The sequence below is a fragment of the Nannospalax galili genome, unplaced genomic scaffold (assembly GCF_000622305.1).
Source record: "Nannospalax galili isolate Female #2095 unplaced genomic scaffold, S.galili_v1.0 scaffold182, whole genome shotgun sequence".
Lineage (NCBI taxonomy): Eukaryota > Metazoa > Chordata > Mammalia > Rodentia > Spalacidae > Nannospalax > Nannospalax galili.
Genome location: NW_008348662.1, coordinates 3,696,198 through 3,715,904, shown reverse-complemented (window position 1 = coordinate 3,715,904; position 19,707 = coordinate 3,696,198). Strand labels below are relative to the sequence as shown.

The 19,707-nt window shown below is 39.0% G+C and overlaps 1 protein-coding gene across 26 annotated transcripts in view; it reads right to left on the bottom strand.

The window, feature by feature from the left end:
- The window catches only part of Map4k4 (mitogen-activated protein kinase kinase kinase kinase 4), a 177,235-nt gene that overhangs the window by 34,038 nt on the left and 123,490 nt on the right, over positions 1 to 19,707 (bottom strand). For all 26 annotated transcript variants that reach the window (XM_008845884.3, XM_008845887.3, XM_008845889.3 and 23 more), the window contains exons 9-12: positions 18,552 to 18,630; positions 14,845 to 15,020; positions 7,147 to 7,219; positions 5,572 to 5,782 (exon numbers count right to left, since the gene is read on the bottom strand). In XM_008845884.3, the coding sequence (XP_008844106.1) occupies positions 5,572 to 5,782; positions 7,147 to 7,219; positions 14,845 to 15,020; positions 18,552 to 18,630 (539 nt within the window). The remainder of the gene's footprint in view (positions 1 to 5,571; positions 5,783 to 7,146; positions 7,220 to 14,844; positions 15,021 to 18,551; positions 18,631 to 19,707) is intronic.

Here is a 19,707-nt window from a genome sequence, read left to right as displayed (position 1 = left end):
ATGCCTGAATAAATATATACTTTTCAAACTATGCTTTAATTAATTAAACCCAAATTTCTAGTTTGGTATTTAAAGCTCTGCTTTCATCTCACAATTCTGAAACTTTGCTAAGTAAATTATATTGATAATAGTTCAAAGGTCTGTTTAAACGTGTCACATTGGATCTACTGGCTTTGGGGAAACCAGTCTGTTCTTTAGATTTAGTTCCTTCTCATATATTTTCACTCATGTTATTGCACACATATACAACTGACCCTTGTTCTTTTTTTATGTTACAGGTCTGATGAACCTGGAGAGAAACTATTTGATTTTCTCCCCCTCCAAAAACTCTTTCCCATTCTCAGATATTAAAGTTTGCTGAATTAAACCAACTCTTCAAAATAACTATAAATATAACCACTAGACTGCATGCCAAGAGAACATTCAAGAACTTGAAGAGGTTCTTAAAAACAAGACCATCATTCTCTGCCAAACAACTGAGCCACTACTGACTAGGCAGAACGCAAGGCCTTAGGTCTGGGACACTGGCTGCCAGGTCACTGTGATTACTGTACAGGATTAAACTTGGAACTGTGAAAAGGGTATCACCGTGCCAACATGTACCCCTGATGTTAGATGCTAATGATTTGCAAAATAAAGGCCCTTTGTAGCAGTTTAAAGTGAGGAAATAGTACTTATTCCTCTGAAATACATAGAAAACTGCTGGTACGTTTTTGGGGTAAAGAAGTTCAACCCTTTCCTTCTATGATCTCAGAGCCAAGAAACTCCACAAATACATGATGGTTTATTAACGTTTTACTGAGTGCCTAATGCTAAACTGAACATCAATACTAATCTCAATTCACACAGAAAATCTTTTTCTCTTGCTTCCCTTTATTTTTAAATTTATTTCACTTCTAGCTAACCCTCCAAATTGGAGTAATAACCATGTCTCCTCTTGGGGAAGGAGAGAAGAGACAGAACTACTGGGCATACTCTCCATGCATATCTTCACTGAGGAAAGTGTTCCCCAGATCACAGTGACAGCAGAGACTGAGGTTAGACAGTTTGAGGAGAAAGAGCATGAGTAGAGATTATTTTGTTTGTTTTATTTTGTTTTAAATATCCACAGAACTACTGAAACAGCACTACTGAACACTGCATCATTCCTGCAGTGTTCAGGAATAGGAAGGGGGCACAAGTTGCAAAAAAAAAAAAAAAAGAAAAAAAGAAAAAAAGAAAAAAAGACCAACAGTTTCACAGTAGAAAACAAAGCTGTGTGAGCTCAGGGTTCTCTTCTGTTCTTCCCGGGACCATCCAAAAGAGAGTACTTTCAAAGGTTTCCAAGGAAAAAAGTCTCACCCATGTTAAAGACTCTATAAGGCTGAGATGAGAGCTCCTGTGGTTGTGGAGAGTTAGAATGTTATAGGTCCATAGTCAAATTATCTGAGGCTAGATTTAACAGCCCCTTGAATAGCTATTCATTGCTCACTCGTGTTTGAACTTGTATCTATGATTACTAGGTAAATCCCTTGGGAATGTATTAACAGATTCCTAGCTTCCACCAACCCAAAGGTCAACATAGAGCATCTGAGGCCTACAGGAGATTTTCCTGCTTCACATGACCTGATGCAAAGTGCCTTAGTTTATTCTTTTGATCTGTAACTCTGAAAACTTCAGGAAACTGGGCTGGAGAGATGGCTCAGTGGTTAAGAACACTGTTCTTGCAGAAGACCTGGGGTTTGAATCCCAGCATTCACATGGTAGCTAACAACTGTCCTTAACTCCAGTTCCAGGGGATCCAACTGCCTCTTCTGTCCTCCGTGGGCACTGCACGACATGAGTGCACTTACCTACATGTAAGCAATACATGCATACACATAAAATAAAATTTTAAAAAATTAAAAAAAACTTCAGGAAACTGATACCACATTGGCATATGGTATTTAGAGTAACATTAATCTGTGTTCCTGGGCCATGATCACTCCTATTTGACTCTAGAATAAACTATCTCTTATTTCCTTTGAGGCAAAAACTATTTCTATGTCATAGACAATTGTCACAGGAACCAAAGAAGAGGAAGAGTGAAAAGATAAGAGCTGTATCTCCGTGGAGGCAGACATATGACAGATGAAGAATCTGCATGAAGAAAGAAGGAGCATCCTGGCTACAGTGAGTCTGGTGTTGTGGCAGGCGCAAAATGAAAAAAGGATGCCTGTACTTCTTTCTGTTTGCACTTGTGGACATCTGTTTCCTTCCTTGACTTCTGAGCATCTTCTGACAGTCTACTGAAAGAATGCCATTACTGCCTTTTAGGATTCTTTTAAAAACACAATCACCTGTGTGGTGGTCAGGACAACTTGCAGAAATCTGTTCTTTCCTTCTACCATGTGGGTCCCAGGGATCAAATCAGGTTGTCAGGCTTGGTGGCAAATGCCTTTATCCAATGAGCCATTTCATCAGCACACCCTTTAGTTTTAGTTCTCATTTACCTTTAACATCTTTACCTACACTGTTCATAATACAGAAAATTTCTATTACCCAAACAGTTCTGGATTAACCCTTGACATTAATAAAGGGCTAAAAAACACTTAGAATTCAAAGATTCCCAAATTATCTTTCTGGAACCTAGACCACAAACAATGCTTAATTACCTACAGTTAACAAAAAGAAGGTAGATCTCCAAGAATCCAAACCAGTGAATTCTATTCACGTGAACATCTGCCATTTCAAGAGTCTAGCTTGATTTTTGGGAAAAGAGGTACCAAAAGGCAAGCCCAAATCTAAACTCATGCCAATACCCTGAATTAACAAGGCTAACACTAAAACATGTTAAGCAAAATATTTTTGGTTTAATAAATATCTAATTGACTAGGTAGTTACTTATCTAATAAAACAAAATGAGCTGCAAACTTGGGATTCTTCACCTTGATCACAGCTCTCTTGCACCTGGCAATCCTAACTGCCGCCCTCATATAGAGGCCAGATGATGGATGATGGTAAGCTCACTACTGACAACCTGAAAGCCACTGCCATGGTCTGTGCTACAAACAAGCTCTAATTATCTGGTCTGTAACCCTTCACGTTATAAGAACGTGGGGTAACTGAGCTACCTGTTAAAGGAGAACACCACAAAAACATAGTATGAGTAATATCCAGAGCCTCACATCCTAGTTAAGTACAAATAATTATTGTGTACCTTGAATAAACCTCCAAACCCATTCAAGGTTTCTGGTCTGTTTGCAGAACACTGAGGAAAGTCTTAAATATTTTATAAAGAATTTGCAAGTAAAAATATTTTTTAGCCTGAAGGCTAGCTCTCATAGCTTTGGAGAGCACCATGCAAGTTACTAAGGAAGAACATCAACTGATGGTCCAACCTGAGCTTTAAGGCCTAATAACCACAACAATGACCGGAACAGCAAACTATATTGGTACAGTGCTGGCACTTTCATCTTGGGATTAATCAACAGCTATCTAACAGGACTTAAAGACTACTCAATGGGAGGGAACTCATTTGTGGCACTAAACATAGCCAAATACACATGACTGGAGAGTTCATAGATCTTGGAGAAAAACCCAAGGCTGTCACATCCCTAAACAAATGGAACTTCTTAGTATGTACTAAATATGGATCCTTATATTTACAGATAAGTATGCCAGTCACTACACATCAAAGATGCTTCTTTTACAACAAATAGAGACTTTTACAAAGTTCCACAACTGGTCACACACAGAGATTGCCTATGAAATGCCCAACTCATCTACAATGGAATCTCTATTCCCAAGGCATACAGAATCTAGTGGAATCTACTTGAAAAATGCATGTTTCAACTCTCATCAATGAAGATCCCTCATGCAAGAGGGCAATGAACACAAAGGGCCACAAAGTGCCAAAGTGTAGAAAATAAGAGTCTGCAGAGTGTGGGTCCTCATACAGGACTTCCATATTAAACTTCACCCACCAAGGGTTCAGGGAAGAGGGGGCAGAGAGATTGTAAGAATCATGGGAGGAGGTACATGACCACATGGACACAGAATCTTACACGCTCCTAGAACCTTGCACATATGAACTTACAGCAATGGTGTCAGCATGCATAAGACCCATGCAAACTTAAGCAGACAAAAACCCAGCACAGAACTGTAGAAATGGGCAGCAAGTCCCAATCTTAGCTGAAAAACTATTGGGCAGCTGATTAGAGTGAGGAAGAGCTGATCTTCTTTAAGGGAATGACTCTAGATAGGCTGCCTAGACTCCAGTGGATGAATGTGCACTGAAGGACATCAGGGGATACTAACTTGACTTGATAGGCCTTAACATGAATGATAGAATATATGAAATCCAGTGGGGGGGGCACTATGGGAGGATCCCAATGGGGAAGGGAGTATAAAAGTTATTAAGATGTTCTGTATAAGATATACAACAATTAAAATTTTTTAAATATATTTCAACATATTAATGTTTTCTAAAAGCCCTAGCTGAAAATTTCCAGTATCTCCCTTAGTGAAATAAGCACTGTCTTCTAAACGGTGAAAAAATACACAAAATGAAGCAAAGACACCTTGCCAAAATGTACTGTTAAGTAAACTGTAATAGCATGCATTATTAGCACAACTGAATCCTGCTGGAAAATATCACTACAGGACTTTACTCTTGGTGATGCTTTTACTAGAAGAAAACAAGGATAGAAAATAAAATGGAAACAAATGATTATGACTGAGAAATCTGAGACTGTGGCACCGACAACAAGGCAACCAAGAAAAGAAAATCTAAAGACTCTTAAGTTTCAAGTGAATTACAGGGAAACAATGTTTCTTAAAAATGAAAAAAAAAAAAAACTATAGAAAATTACATTACCAGTGTTGAACATATTAATGATTTAAATGAGCATAGTGAAAAATGTACTTTGCCTACCACAGAATACAACTATTTTCAGTAATACTCTGTTTTCTGAATTTCTTACTTAAAGAAATTTCTTTTCTTTCTTTATATTTATGGGGAATGCAGCATGCTCATGCAACTGCATATATGTGACGGTCAAAGGAAAACTTGTGAGAATTGGTTCTCTTCTTATACCATGTGGGACCTGGGGATCGAACTCAGGTTGGCAGACCTGGTGGTAAGTGCCTATACCCTTTAAGCCATCTTGATGGTCTGAATGTCTTACTCTTAAATCCATCTAAAGTTAAGGCATTTAGAAAAAAAAAGTCTGAAGTTTTAGAAAAATATAAACTAGGATCCAGAAGCAAAGAATGGCAAAGAAATTAGGTCAAGTCTGAGCAAGCCAAGTTAACCACGATGGAAATATGCTGAAAATTGGGTCTGATGCCATCTTCAGGACACTGGAGCCCTGCACCTTACAAAATACCAATGAGTAAAATTGTTAGGTCCTAGGCATTTTCTACAAGGAAGGTAAACAGTTCTAGGGCCTCAAGGCATGTGGAAGCCTGCCAGTCCAAGGCAGAAGCTTTTCTTGAGAAGTGCACTGACTTACTACACCAGGGAACAGATATTATCTCAACAGGCTACAGAGAATATTCCTTGGGGTATCTGAAAAAAATGAGACCAACATGGATCTTTTCCTTTTCTACCTCTTCTAGCCGCCGCCTCTGCTCTTTCTGTTGTTCAATTCGTTTCTGCCTCTCCGCCAGCAGCTGCCTCTTATATTCTTCCTGCTCCCGGAGCTGTTGCTCCTGCAGAAGCTGCTGTCTCCGCAGAGCCTCAGAACGTTCCTTGTTCTCCTGCTGCAGTCTCAGGAAATCACGACGTAGAGTTGACTCTCCAGGCACATTGACGATGGAACTGTTGGAGGAAGCAGGGCTCTCGGGTTTATGCATATCACTATCACCCTGGCCTGTTAACAGCATTTGCATCCTATTCCCCTTCTACTTTCACTCTCTTCATGGGGCCCTTGACTGAATCTGGGAGTTCAGCCCAGCAGGATCACTGTATCTATAAATTCAATAGGCTTGTATGTTCCTTTATCATTTAGCTATATCTTAAAATTCAGCTTTAGAGGCTTCTTTGACATTTCTACTTGGAATTCTGACATCAATTCAAATTTTGTACAACGGAAGGCTGAAATCGCCTTCTTTCACTTCACTGCTCTCCCTCTGGCCCTGATTTTCCATCATTACACAGCAATATCAGAACAATTCTTTGGTACTTCAGCTTCTGGCCAACCATCAGGCCTGCCTTGTATTCCCTTCCACTGTTTTTCATGCTCAGGGACAGCAGTGGGTCTACAGTATGTCTTGTGAAGGGCCTTTACACAGAAAACTTAGCATTGTCCCTGGCTTAGCATTGTCCCTCCACCCCTACATAACACAGAATAGTAAGGCAACATAACTTCTTAAATTCATTTCATTTTATCTTTCATTAGCTCATTATCCTCCGAAAACAATTACACTGCTCATGAAATCAGTTCTAATTCCTCTAAAATTCTTTGTTTCAAATGGAATCAATTTTTCTACTTAAGTTGTTATAGAATTTCTTCAATAAACACTTATCTTTCTTCAACCTTCCATTTTCCAGCACATGGCTCTCATGGGTCTCAAAACATCCTTCCATTTTGTTTTTGCTCCATGACTCAATCATAGGTAATGGCATCATGAATGATTGTCAGGCAAACGCATTAGTAAATCAAAAAAATTCCTTCATTCTCTCAACCTTCTACTTTACTGCACTTTGGGAAGCCAGGGATAAACCAAAACATAGACCATCAAATGGATCAAGAAAGAACATACCCTTAACGGAGGAAGCCAAATGCCTGGTAACCACATTTGCATGATGGAGAAAAATGAAGTGTTGGGAAAGAATTTTTCAATGGTCGCCCTGCTGGCCCATGAATAGGACATTTCTTTGTGTGCAAGACTATCCAGTATAAGACCTTGACTATTTGTGCCTTCTGGAGAAGTAAATAACAAAAACAACCTTCTCTACAAAGCCCAAAACATGTAACTGGGTTTTAAAGACAAAATTGGGTAAGAGGATGGGGTGGGGAGCTGTTTATAGAAACTTGTCATACAGGAGGACAGAATGGGAGACAGTAAAGCACTGTGCAAAGCTAGCTTAGATTATTTACTATCCAGGAGCATTATAAAGTGCTAGCACCAGCATGAGGCTTAACCTTTCATAAAGCAGGACACTGCCACTGCCACTGTTACCTCGGCTCTCCTTCCTGTTCAGGCACTTCCTCCTCTTCTTCCTCACTTCCACTGTACTCATACTCAGTTTCATCTACGAGAAAAGGACAAGATAAACAGGACAGTTACAAATCCTGACATAAGCCTGCACAGGCAAGCATTACCTAAACATAATGGTAGGAAACAACATTGGCGGAAAAAGAGTAGAGGACCTGTGAGAGGGGATAAGACACTAAATTCAGATGGTAGGAAATTTCCTGAGCTAGCTACTCCTCACAGGAGAGTGGATTCTTCTATACTTATAAAATCTCTTATGGGGGTTTTCTGTGAAGAGAGTACAAGGTGACACACAAGAAAAGTGGCCTAAGACCACCGGCAAATCCACAAAAATATATTTTGATACCAAATTTAAAAGATGAGACAGAGACAGATACACACACACAGAAAGGGAGAGACAGACAGAGAGGGAGGGAGGGAGGGAGGGAGGGAGGGAGGTAAGTAAGTGGGTAGACAGACAGACAGGCAGGCGGGCAGGTAGGTAGGTAGATTGGGAGATCAAGTCCAGATCTTAACGTATACCAGGCAAGCACTCTGCTACTGACATACACCAGTGGCCTCTCGATCAACTCTTCTAACTGCCTTGGACTTGCTCCATTTAGTTTCTTCTTTGGTCTTCATATTTGAGTATCCTAAGTCCATGAAAACTGCTATCCAAATGCTGTTCTATGAAGTTACTGGAAGATCTGTGTAAGCCAGCAGCCATTGGGATGGATTAGTGAAGAGGATGATGAACCATAAATGCACCTTACTAGACAGAGAGAAAATGGGGCACTCCAGACATGAGGACACAGCATGTGCAAAGACAAAAGCAAGCTGCTGAGACAGAAAGGACCCATCAGTAAGCAGCACGCCACACTTGTCCATGTTCACACATGGTTGATGCCTAAGCATATCACCTACTGCAGAGTGACAGGGCAAGAACGAGGTCCTTGAGCAGGAGCCTAAGAGCACTGGAGATGTTAAAAAACCCCCAAGAGAATCAGATCCAGGAAACACTCCACAGCAAAGTAAAATGTGTGGCACTGAAGACGTGCTTCAAGGACAGAGTAGAAAAGCATTCCACCACCCTGGCCACTAAGGTCTGTCAAACTGTTATCAGTTTAGGCTGTGCACACTGGTCCATCTGATCAGACCCCAGGCCCAATCACTGACTACATAGGAGAGACAGACTATCCATGTGAACACTGACCACATGAGCCTCTGGGTGGGTGTGACCTACATGAGTTGACAAGAGCCTAGAAAGGAAAAAAAAAATTGAAGGTGTAAATAAAGAGAAGAACCAGGGTGGTGAAAAGCAAACATGGAGAGCAGACACAAACAGGGAAGCACAAGAGTTCATGTGTAAAGTGTGGGCAGGGGACCTGAACACAAGACTGCAAGTGAGAAAAAACAATCTTCTTCCCGATGACCACTGCTGGGGTCCAGCTACAAGGAAGTGCTGCCCAGTGCTCTGTGAGCACAAAAAAGGTCTTGGGGAGACAGGCCTTCCTCCATAAACTATACATCTTCCAACCAGGATGTCAGCCACTTTGTCTGAACCTTAATGAGGACATAAGCAAAGCGCACAAGTCTCCTACAGCAGGCAAAGCCAAGACTGTTGGTGAATCAGCAAGTGGAACTATAGCCACCTCCTCCACTAAGTACAACAGGAAACTAATTCCTAGGGATGACAGCCCTTCTAGGAGAACTCACATAAACAAACAAATTAAGACAGTGGGACAGAGAAGAAAAATGTAAATTGGAAGACACATCTGTTCCAACAGATACACAAAATAACAAAGAGACACAAAAATATAAGAGGCAAAAACTCACCAGGACATAGTCCCAACCTTATAATTCCCCAATAATGGAAACCAAAATCACCGAGGTAACTGAAATGTCAGAAAGAACTGGGTCCTACTCTGACAAAGCAACTCTGAGCATAAACGTGACTCAAATAAGCAGATAAATGAAAAGGAAGTCAAGTCAAAACCTAGACAAAACCACCACCAAAATGAGTGGCTAGAGACTTGGGGGAGAAATCAAAAAATATGGGAGAAAAGTTCAGCATGGAAAATAAAACACTAAAAAAGAAGCAAACAAAAATTCTAGATATGAAAAAAATAATCAACTAAAAGCACACCAGAAAGTATCATCAACAGAGAAGACAGAGAAAAGGGAATTTCAGGGACGGGGGAGTAAAGTCAAGACGAAACATTCAGACACATAGAAAGCAAAGTTTATGAAGTATCATGACTGATATTTGCAAGAAGCCTAGGAGACACTGAAGATACCCAAGCTAGGAATCTATGGAGTTAAAGAAGGATCTGACATAAAATCGGAAGGCACAGACAATTTATTCAATGAAACACAGCAGAAAAATTTCCAAATACACAAAATAACAAAGGCAGGGGATAGAGAGATGGCTCAGAGGTTAAGAGTACTGGCTACTGTTACAGAGGACTTGGTTCAATTTTGAGTACCCACATAGTGGCTAACAACCACCTGTAACTCCAGTTCAAGGGGAATCTGACACCCTCTTCTGACACAGGTGCACTGACATATATGCAAGTGTATTTCCAATTTCTTTAGAAAGAAACTGATATCTAAACCTAAGAACCCAAAATAGGCATGATTAGAGAAGTTTTCTTCATATATCACAAAGTATCGAAATACAAAGCTAAGAAACAATACTAAAGGAAAGTTTTCAGACCAAGTTAAGCAAAAAGGTAGAAATACTAGAATAATGTCAGATCTCTCAGCAGCAGCCCTAAAAGGCAGGAAAGCATGGACCAATATATTTCAAACCCTGAAAATTAATAATCACCAAGTAAGATTACTACGCCTAGCAAAGTTATCTTTCAAAATTGATAGAGAAATAAGGATATCTCAAGACAAACACAAATTAAGGCAATTCATGAAAATGAAGCCAGCACTACAGAAAATTCTTATAGGAATACTACACATGGAGGAAGAAGTTGTTTTATTCACAAGAACACAGGAAACATGAGAGAAACAGAAGAACAAACAGGAGCCAGGAGCCAAGAAAAAAATTACTTGTATTCAATAGAGCAAATGAGAAAACCCCTAATAGTAACGGGGAAGAGGAAGGGAAATCAATGTTAATAATCCAACCAGCCAAAGTACCAACTAACAAAACCACAATGGCAACATCCTCTCAATCATAACCACAAATGCAAATGGCTTTAACTGACCAACAAAAAGATACAAACTAACTGACTGGATTAAAAAATAAGATCCAGGGGATGGAGAGATGGCTCAGAAGTTAAGAGCACTGGCTACTCTTACAGAGAACCTGAGTTCAATTTCCAGCATCTACATGGTGACTAACAACCATCCGTAACTCCAGTTCAAGGGGAATCTGACACCCTCTTCTGACACAGGTGCACTTACATACATGCAGGCAATGCACTCATATACAAAAAATAAAAATAACAAAATATGGAGCTCCAGTTGTGTAATCGGTTAGCACACGGTACTTATATGACAGTGCAGGAGGAGGAAAAATAACAAAATATTTTTAAAAAACAAGATTAAACTATCTGTTGTCTCCAAGAAACACACAAAGATGCCCAGAAATGGAGTCAGGGGCTGGAAATCAACTTACCAAGCAAATGAACGCTGTAAACAGCAGGCGTACTCACTGCATCTGATAACATAGCTTTCAAACCAAAACTAGTCAGAAAAGATAGTCACTATAATTCATCAAGAAGATATAAAAATCTTAAAGAGTTACACACTAAATACAGCGACTCCCAATTTCATAAAACACTAAAAGACATGAAATTTAGATAATTCCTCCAGACTAAAACTCACCAAAGATACTATGAAATTAAATTTTACAATAGAGCAACTGGATTTCACAGATCTCTACAGAATATTCCAACCAAAAGAGAGGAAATATATATTCTAGCAGCACATGGAACCTTCTCTAAAATGATCATATTATAAGCTACTAAACAAGCGGGGGAGGGGGGCATCCTTGTATCTTAGATAACAATAGAAGCCTTGGGAGACTATACTTTTTTTGTTTTAGAGAGTCTAGAGCTAGGCATAGTGGCACATGCCTTTAATTACAACACACTGGAGGCAAAGGCCAGTGGGTCTCTGTGAGATTGAGGCCAGCCTGGTCTACATTTCAAGTCCTAGTCAGCTAGGACTACAGGAAGACAAAGAATGGAAGGGAGAAAGGGGGGAGGAGAAAAGGAATTGGGGAGGGAAGGAGGAGTCTCTCTAAGCAGTCCTGGCTCCTCTGGACCTCAGTATGTAAACCAGGTTGGCCTCAAATTACACGTTTGAACGAAACAAATGCAAACAATAGCATAGTCCATCAATCCCTCTGAGATATGGTCAAGGCAGGCCTTAGAGGGAAATTTACTACTGTAAGTGCTCAAATTAAAACCACAGAGTACTCTCAAATAAATAACTTAATGATGCACTTCAAAGCTCTAGAAAAGCAAGAAGCCAAAACCAAACCCGGCACATGACAAGAAATAACAAAGATCAGAGCAGAAATTAATGAAATAGACACCAAAGGAACAATACACAGAATTAATCCCAAAGAGCTGGTTCTTGAAAAGATCAAGAATATTGACATCTCCTAGCTAAACTGACAAAAAGAAAAAAAGATCCAAATTAATAAAATTAGAGATAAAAAGTGAGTGGTTACCAAGAGTCCAATGAAATCCAGAAGATCATTAGGGAATACTTTGAAAACTTATTCCAAAAAGCTGGAAAACATACAAGAAACTGATAAATTTCTAACCTCATATAATCTACCAAAAGTAAATTCATATGATATAAATAATGTAAACAGATCTATATAAGCAATTGAACGGAAGCAGTAATTAAAAGTCTCCCCACAAATAAAAGTTCAAGACAGGGCAGAGTCACTGTAAAATGCTACCAAGTTTTTAGAGAAGATCTAACACCAATGCATCGCAGCGTTCCACAAAACGGAATGAGAAAGAACACCATCAAACTAATTCTATGAGGCGAGTATCAGCCTCAGAGCAAAATCAAACAAAGTTATAACAACAACAAAAGAATGCCAAAGACCATTTTCCCCAATGAACATGGATGCAAAAATTCTCAACAAAATACTTGCAAACTGAATCCAAGAATATATTAAAAGATCACACACCACAACCAGGATGGGTTCATCTCAGGGACACAAAGCTGGCTCAACATATACAAATCAACAAATATAATTATATGCTATAAATGAACTTAAGGATAGAAATCAAATACAGAAAAGGCATTTGACAAAGTTCACCATGTCTTCATGATAAAAGTCCTGAAGAGCCTGCCATTGTGGTACATGCCTGTAATCCTGCTACTTGGGAGACTAAGAGAGGAAAATCAGCCTTCTATGAGTTTGTAACCTGGGCTACAGAGTAAGTTCCATGTCTGCCGGGGCTACAGTGAGACTCTGCCTTAAAAAAACAGTCCTGAAGAAATTAGGAACACACAACATAAGAAAATACTTCAAAACAATAAAGGCTATGTATGACAAATCTACAGACAACATTATACTAAATGGGGAAATAGACAAAGGTGCTCACTGTTTCCACACTCATTTTATAAAATGCTCCAATAGAGCAGTAAGACAAAGATATAAAAGGGATTAAAAATAAAAAAGAAGTCACTTTATCCCTAATCTCAGACCACATGGCTCTAAACTTAAAATCAGATGCCTCCAGAAAAACTTTCAGGTCTGATAAACACTTTCAGTCAACTTACAGGATACAAAATTCAGATACAAAAGTATCTTTCCTACTTTTCAGTCGCTTTCCTATATACCAAAAACAAACTTGGTAAGAAAGAAAAGAAATTACCTGGGAATAAGCCTAACCAAGAAGTGAAAGGCCTATTCAATGAAAACTTAAAGACACTCAAAAGAAAGGACACTAGACTCTGGAAAAACTCTCTTTAAAAAATTCCAAATATAGAAATACAAAAGATGATGAGTGACCAAATGATGATCCTAAGCAGAAAAAAAATATGATAGGTGACAGGTAGTATCACAATACTTCATATTATGACAAAGACAGGACAGTACTAGCACAAAAAACAGAATGTAGACCAACAGGACAGAACAGAGAACCCAGAAATAAACCACAAAACTAAGGCCACTTAATATTTGACAAATGCATCAAAAACAGACACTGGGGGGAGGGACCCAATCTATTCAACAATTGGTGCTGGCAAAAAGACATCCACTTGTAGAACAATGAAATTAGATACCTATCTCTCACTCTAGACAAAAACTCAGTAATATACCTACTGCTGGGTCCACCAGGCTCCAATGGATATTTCAGGTCAAACAGATGGTAGTCCTGATTAAACTCAGTGGGTCACAAAGCAAAAGAAATAAGAAGTGTGAAAGATATGTAGGGAAGAGGAGGACATAGAGAGGTGGGAGGGAGGTAAGAGGTGGAGGAATCAGTTTGCATTATATGCATGCATGGGATTGTCAGAACTAATTTAATTAACTTTAAAAATCAATTCATATGGATCCCAGAGCCTAATTTAAAATATGAAATGATGAAATGTCTTCAGGAAAACACTTCAAGATGTAGTTATAGACAAGAACTTTCTAAACAGACTTCCAATAGTGCAGGAGAATTGACAAAGGGATTATATGAAACTACAAAGTAGAGCAAAGACAGTATCAGCAGAGCAAACAGACAGCATACTTTGCCAGCTATACCTCAGATTAATTTCTAGAATACATAAAGAACTGTAAAAATTTAAAACAAAAACCCCGTCAATTAAGATATAGATTAATGAAATGGACAGTACTCAAAAATATAGACAGCCATAAATATTTTCAAAAGTCTTCAACATCCTTAGTTAACCATTAGGCAAATGTAAATTAAAACTACTCTGAGGCTCCATCTCACCCCAGTTACCATGGTCATATCATCAATGAAAAAAAGACAACAAATGTTGGTGAAGATGTGGGGAAAGAAGAGCCTTAGTCACTGCTAGTGGGAGTATAAATCAATGCAGCCATTATGGAAACTAGTATAGCAGGTTCTCAAAAAGTTATAGATAAGATTATCATGTGACCTTGCTCTGAGACATATTCCCAAAGGACTCTACCCTCTTACAGAGAGACAGACACATCCAATCAAGGAAATGGAATCAGCCTAGATGTCCATCAACAGATGGTTAATGAAAGTATAGTAGTAGATACATACAATGGAATTTTACTCATCCATAAAGAAAAATGAAATCTGCAGGGAAATGGATGGATCTAGAAATCATTTTATTAAGTCAGGTGACTCAGACAAATACTGTACCTTCTCTTTCAGATATGGATCCTATCTTCTAATTCTTATGTACGCCAACGTGAATGTAGGTATGTGACATAAAACTAGAAAGGGGACCACAAGACGGGGGTACATAGCTATTGAGGGAAGGGGAGTGGTAAAGGGATACATGTGACAAGAAAGCAGGAAATAAGCTGGAGCAGAAGGTACCAGAGGGAAAGGGGATTATTATAAAAGGGGGTGCTGGGGGAGAAGAATTAACAAAAATAAACTGTTTGAAAATGCCGGGATGAAACTTGATACCTTTTATATTTTTCAAAAATAAAAATGTACCTTTATAAGTCACATTAGAAAAAAATGAAAATAAAAAGAGTCTTAATACCTTTCTCTCCTCTCTTCTTTCTGGTCCGGTCTATATGATCCTTAAGCTGGATTCTAACCTGTCTTTCATTAGGCTGATCCCGTATAAAAGGATGCTTCAAAAGCTGCTCTGTAGAGGGCCGCTGCATATAATTCTTTACCAGGCAGCCTTCTATAAAGCTGAAAAATTTCTTTGACCTGTAAGAGAAAGTGAAAAATATCATCAAATAATATCCCATCCAATTTCTACCACAAATAGTAAAATTGCAAAATGCCAGTAACTAACAAGCCTGAATACAGAGCTTCAGGGTTCACTGAACTCTACAAATGCACGAGAACAGTATAAGAACATAAATAGGAGCTCAGGAGTAGGTATCAGAGCATAATTTAACACGCTTTCAAACTTACAACGTATCATTGACAACACACCACAGACAGATGCAAAAGAAGCTAGATTTAGGGAACGGAGTAAATCTAATGTTCGCGCAACACTAAATCATGAAGGTGGAGGAGGCAAGGGAGCAGAAGTCCTCACTACCAGGTAGCAGAGAAATAATCAAGGTCCAGAACTCAGAAAGCAAGAACAGATATAGACAGAAGCAAAGGATCTGCCTCTGGACAAACACAAGACTTCTTAAACCTACTGACACTTCAACCAGTTTTGCACTGGCTGAATGATCAGTTCCCAATGTTTAATATACAAAGGTATGAATGACGGGTTTTACTTTGGGAAGGAGGAACAAGAAATGTCACCTACATTTGTGCCACTAATCACTTTCAGAGTGTGTGTGCACGTGTGCACACACACATGCACATGCATTTACGAGCTTGTATGCCAGACATATGTAGAGCCAGTTCTCTCCTTTTACCTTTACATGGGATCCAGGGATTGAACTCAGGTCTTCAGGCTTGCTTGGTAAGTGCCTTTATCCACTAAGCCATCTCACTGATCCAGGTTCAGTCATTCTTACTCACTCATCTTTTGAGACTCAGCTCCATGACTGTTTCTTGGTAAGTCTTTCCTGGCAGCATCCCACCCTACATTCCCCAAGTTAGGAACATTTTTCCTGCAGATAGCTGCATTTAACATCTTATGAACTTTAGGTTTCTTTTTCTTCTACTGGTTTGAAATGGCACAGATTGAGATAACTTTGTTTTTCAGTTTGTTAGTGGTGCTCAACATTAACCATGGCATACCAGAAAAGGTATTCAATAAATTTTCGTTGAATGAGTTCTTTAGTCTTTAAAATTTAGTTCAGTTCTAATTACATCACTTCTTTAAAGAATCACTTCTGCTGTATCTTGTATTTCCACACTATTGTTTTCAGTTCAACAAATATTTATGCATACATCTATTTATGTTAGGCTCAGTAAGAAGACAAAGAAAACAAAGTGGAGGAAACTTAAGTAGACACAACAGCAGCTGTTCCTCAAGCTACAGAGATAGAAAAATAAAACTGCTTCAGTGTGTTTAACATAAATTGAAGATAGGATATCTGATATTCTAAAGTTGGGAGCGAGAAGAGAGCATGCTGGGGTATAGGTACATGAACGAAGGGGCAAACAGAAACAGGGTCATCTTAACAAGGCTATTACAAAACGTAGAAAAAGAAAGGAAAAATAGGATCATCTTCCAGAAAGGTCTACAAAAACAAAATCACTCTAAGTACCTGTCCTGTAGCTAAAGAAGAACCTGAGAATCTGGATGCTGCTGTACAGCGAATACCCTGACACATATCTCCAAACCCTGTAACCACAGGGATCAGTTTGCAGAACTGACTGAAACCACAAATACCTGAGTGACCACCGACCAAAAACTCTTGAGATTGTATTCCTGAATTAAAAGACTCTGATGAACCAAAAACTAACATTTAGGAATCAACCATCTACAGTATATTCCTTAAAAATCAATAAGTGAATTCTCCAGAAGATAGGCCACTGACCATCTTCTGATAGCCATATCTCCAGAAAAAGCAACAGAAATTTATATTTGGTGGGCAGGAAGACAGCAGTCACAAAGGAAGAAAGATTCTATGTCTGTCTCTACTCATTTCACCCTGTAGAATAGTTGGGTAAAATGACAACAGTGATGTAAATCAATCACTGTGGCATCTTACCAAGTTTAACTGGAGAAAGTATGGCCAAAAAACCCAAGAAGCATGTCTCACCATCTACTACTGTCTTTTTCTATCAGCATGTTATACACAAGTGTTTATGCAAATCTGTAAGTAACGAAGACAGTGTACAATATTCTGAATATAGAGTACTAATTCAGTATCTTTCCAGTATAGACTCCCTTCTATAGAATTTGACAAGAGAAAAATAAAGAAAAGCAAAGAGCACTTGTTTTAGCACAAGCTAGACAAGTTACTCCAGTTCCTATTTAGTATCCTTGGGGTTGGCTATCAATGTGCCCCAAATCATGGCTTATTTATTACTGCAAGGAACTAACTGGGTCTGAAAATCTTTATAACTGTGCAGTCACTTAGAACCTCTACAAAAACTAGTTTAATGGAATTAGAAAACTGTTACCTAGAGTACGGTTAGAGTGCATAAAGAATGAAAAAAACAAAAAGTCTTGCCAGAAGAAGAAAGGTGGGAAAGAGACCATGAACTGTGTTGAGCACCAGGACAGTGAAGAGAGAAGCGTGAAGGAAAATGGGTGAAAACGTGTGTGAGCGCCCTCTGCCCTAAGTGGAAATTAAACCACGAAACAGCAGAAGACCATCAACCACAAAAAGAGCAGTCAGTGGCAGCTGAGGCCCAAATCCAAATGGAAGGACCTTTTGCCTGTTTCAGATGAAGTTATAAAACCTAGAGGAAACAACATAAATTAATTGGAAATTAGTAAGAAAGTTCAAAAAAGAGAAGAAAACTGAAAACCATGGTAGTGCGGCATCTCCAGAACAAGCCAAAGGAAGAAGAAAGGGGCACAGAGGGCAGAGAGGAAGCCTGAAGGCATGAGGGGCTTGAGCACAGACAAGAACTGACAGGCCATGCTCAGGAGGGGCAAAGTGGGCAAATTCTCAGGGACACTGCCCTCCCCTTAAAGATTTTTAAATTAACCAAAACACATGTCTTCACAATGCTGAAATTCTAAGAGCTTTCTTCAGAGAAGGCCATGAGGACCGCCCTCCATGAATGTCAGTATTATATTCAAGAAATCTGGAAGAGAGGGTTCATGCTTTTAATGTGCTCTTCTGGAATTCAAAGGGGTATCCCTAACTTCCATTTTATAAAACATAATTACAGCAATGGCCCCCCTTTTTTGAGGCAGGGTCTTGCTATATTACTCAGAATAGCTTCAAACTCCGAGACCAACCCTGCTTTGGCTTCAGGAGTTGTGGGGACTACAGGCACGCACCACAGAGCTAAGCATGCTCGTCTGAAAATCCTGTTTCATCAGAAAACTTCAACATATCTTTACCATTTTAATGGAAAAAGATGTTCTGTAGCATATTACACTTAGAAGCGAGTCTAAATATTTAAATACCTTAAAGTAATAAAATAAAACTATATTACAGTGCTTTCAGATGTCACTTGTTGTTGTATAATTGAAAGTGAATTTATCAAGAGCAGCAACAAAAGGAAAATAGATGCAGCTTAGTTGGTTTTGGGCACACGCTGGCTTTTGTACTCGTACACTGAAAGTAGAGTGGCCAGAATTTTACTCCAGAACAAAGTAAAATTACGAAGGGAGGGAAGGAAGCAAATCCATACATAGCTTACCATTTTTTTGACTTCAGCCGGGGAGGAGGGTTTCTGGGAATGAGAAATAGTGCTCTCATTGGATGCATGTCACAGAGAGCTGGAGGGAGGAGATGGTTGTGTCAGTATGGCACTTACTGTACTGGTTCTTGACTTCTAGGGTTCATTCATTAATAGCTTCAAATGCTCTACTCCATCATCTACCCTGAATGTCAAATAGCTGAGACATCTAGTTATGAACTCTAGGTCATGCCTTGGAGTTACCATTTAAAAATGGCAAAATATAAGAAGAGTAGTAGGAATATTCAATTTCAAATAGACACTGGAGAGTTTTCATCAATCAAAGATAAACATTAATTCCAAATTTTAAGAGATAGTAAGTTTTAAAGTCACCTTTAAGATTACAGTGAAAATGGTGTATTTTCATAAGTTGTTCTAAGGCTGTCACATGTTCTAAGGTCTGAAACACGGTATGCACACTTAGGCCTCAGTATACGTCACTGTTTATTGTTACATCTGTGTCATTAGCAAAGAGCAAGACTATGAGTGAAAAAATGGAGTTGCACTTCTGTGCCATGACTGCACTTACACCACTTACTCCAAGAAAGGTGAGTTCAGCACAGACCCACACTAACATGTCACTGCAGGCAAGGCACACTTTCAAGAGAATCCTATGGAGGCAGCTAGGAACGGGGATTGGAATAGGAGATAATAGTATTCCTATTGTTAAAGGAAACTGAGACGAAAGATTAAGTAGTACTTCCCTGTCTCAGTTCCTTGTAAAGAAACACAGGGAACACGGTATTCAAGGTGGACAGCCACTTCTGCATTTTAACTAATTTTTCACTATGGACTAGGCAGTTATACATTCTTTGTATGTACCTTTCTTAAGCAAACCAGGAGAAAATGCTGGATGTATTTTTTTCTTCCTTATTTTTCCTACAATTTCTATCTCATTCCCAATCATTATTGATTAATGTAAGGCAAAGCAAACACAAATCTTCATAGGTAATAAAAAAATTCCATAAGTAAAGGTTAGTGACTATAAACCTCAATATAAGAAACAGCAAGATGGAGCTGGAGAGATGGCTCAGCAGTTAAGGGCACTGACTGCTCTTGCAGAGGACCCAGGTTTGATTCCCAGCACCCACATGGCAGCTAAGAACTGTCCTTAACT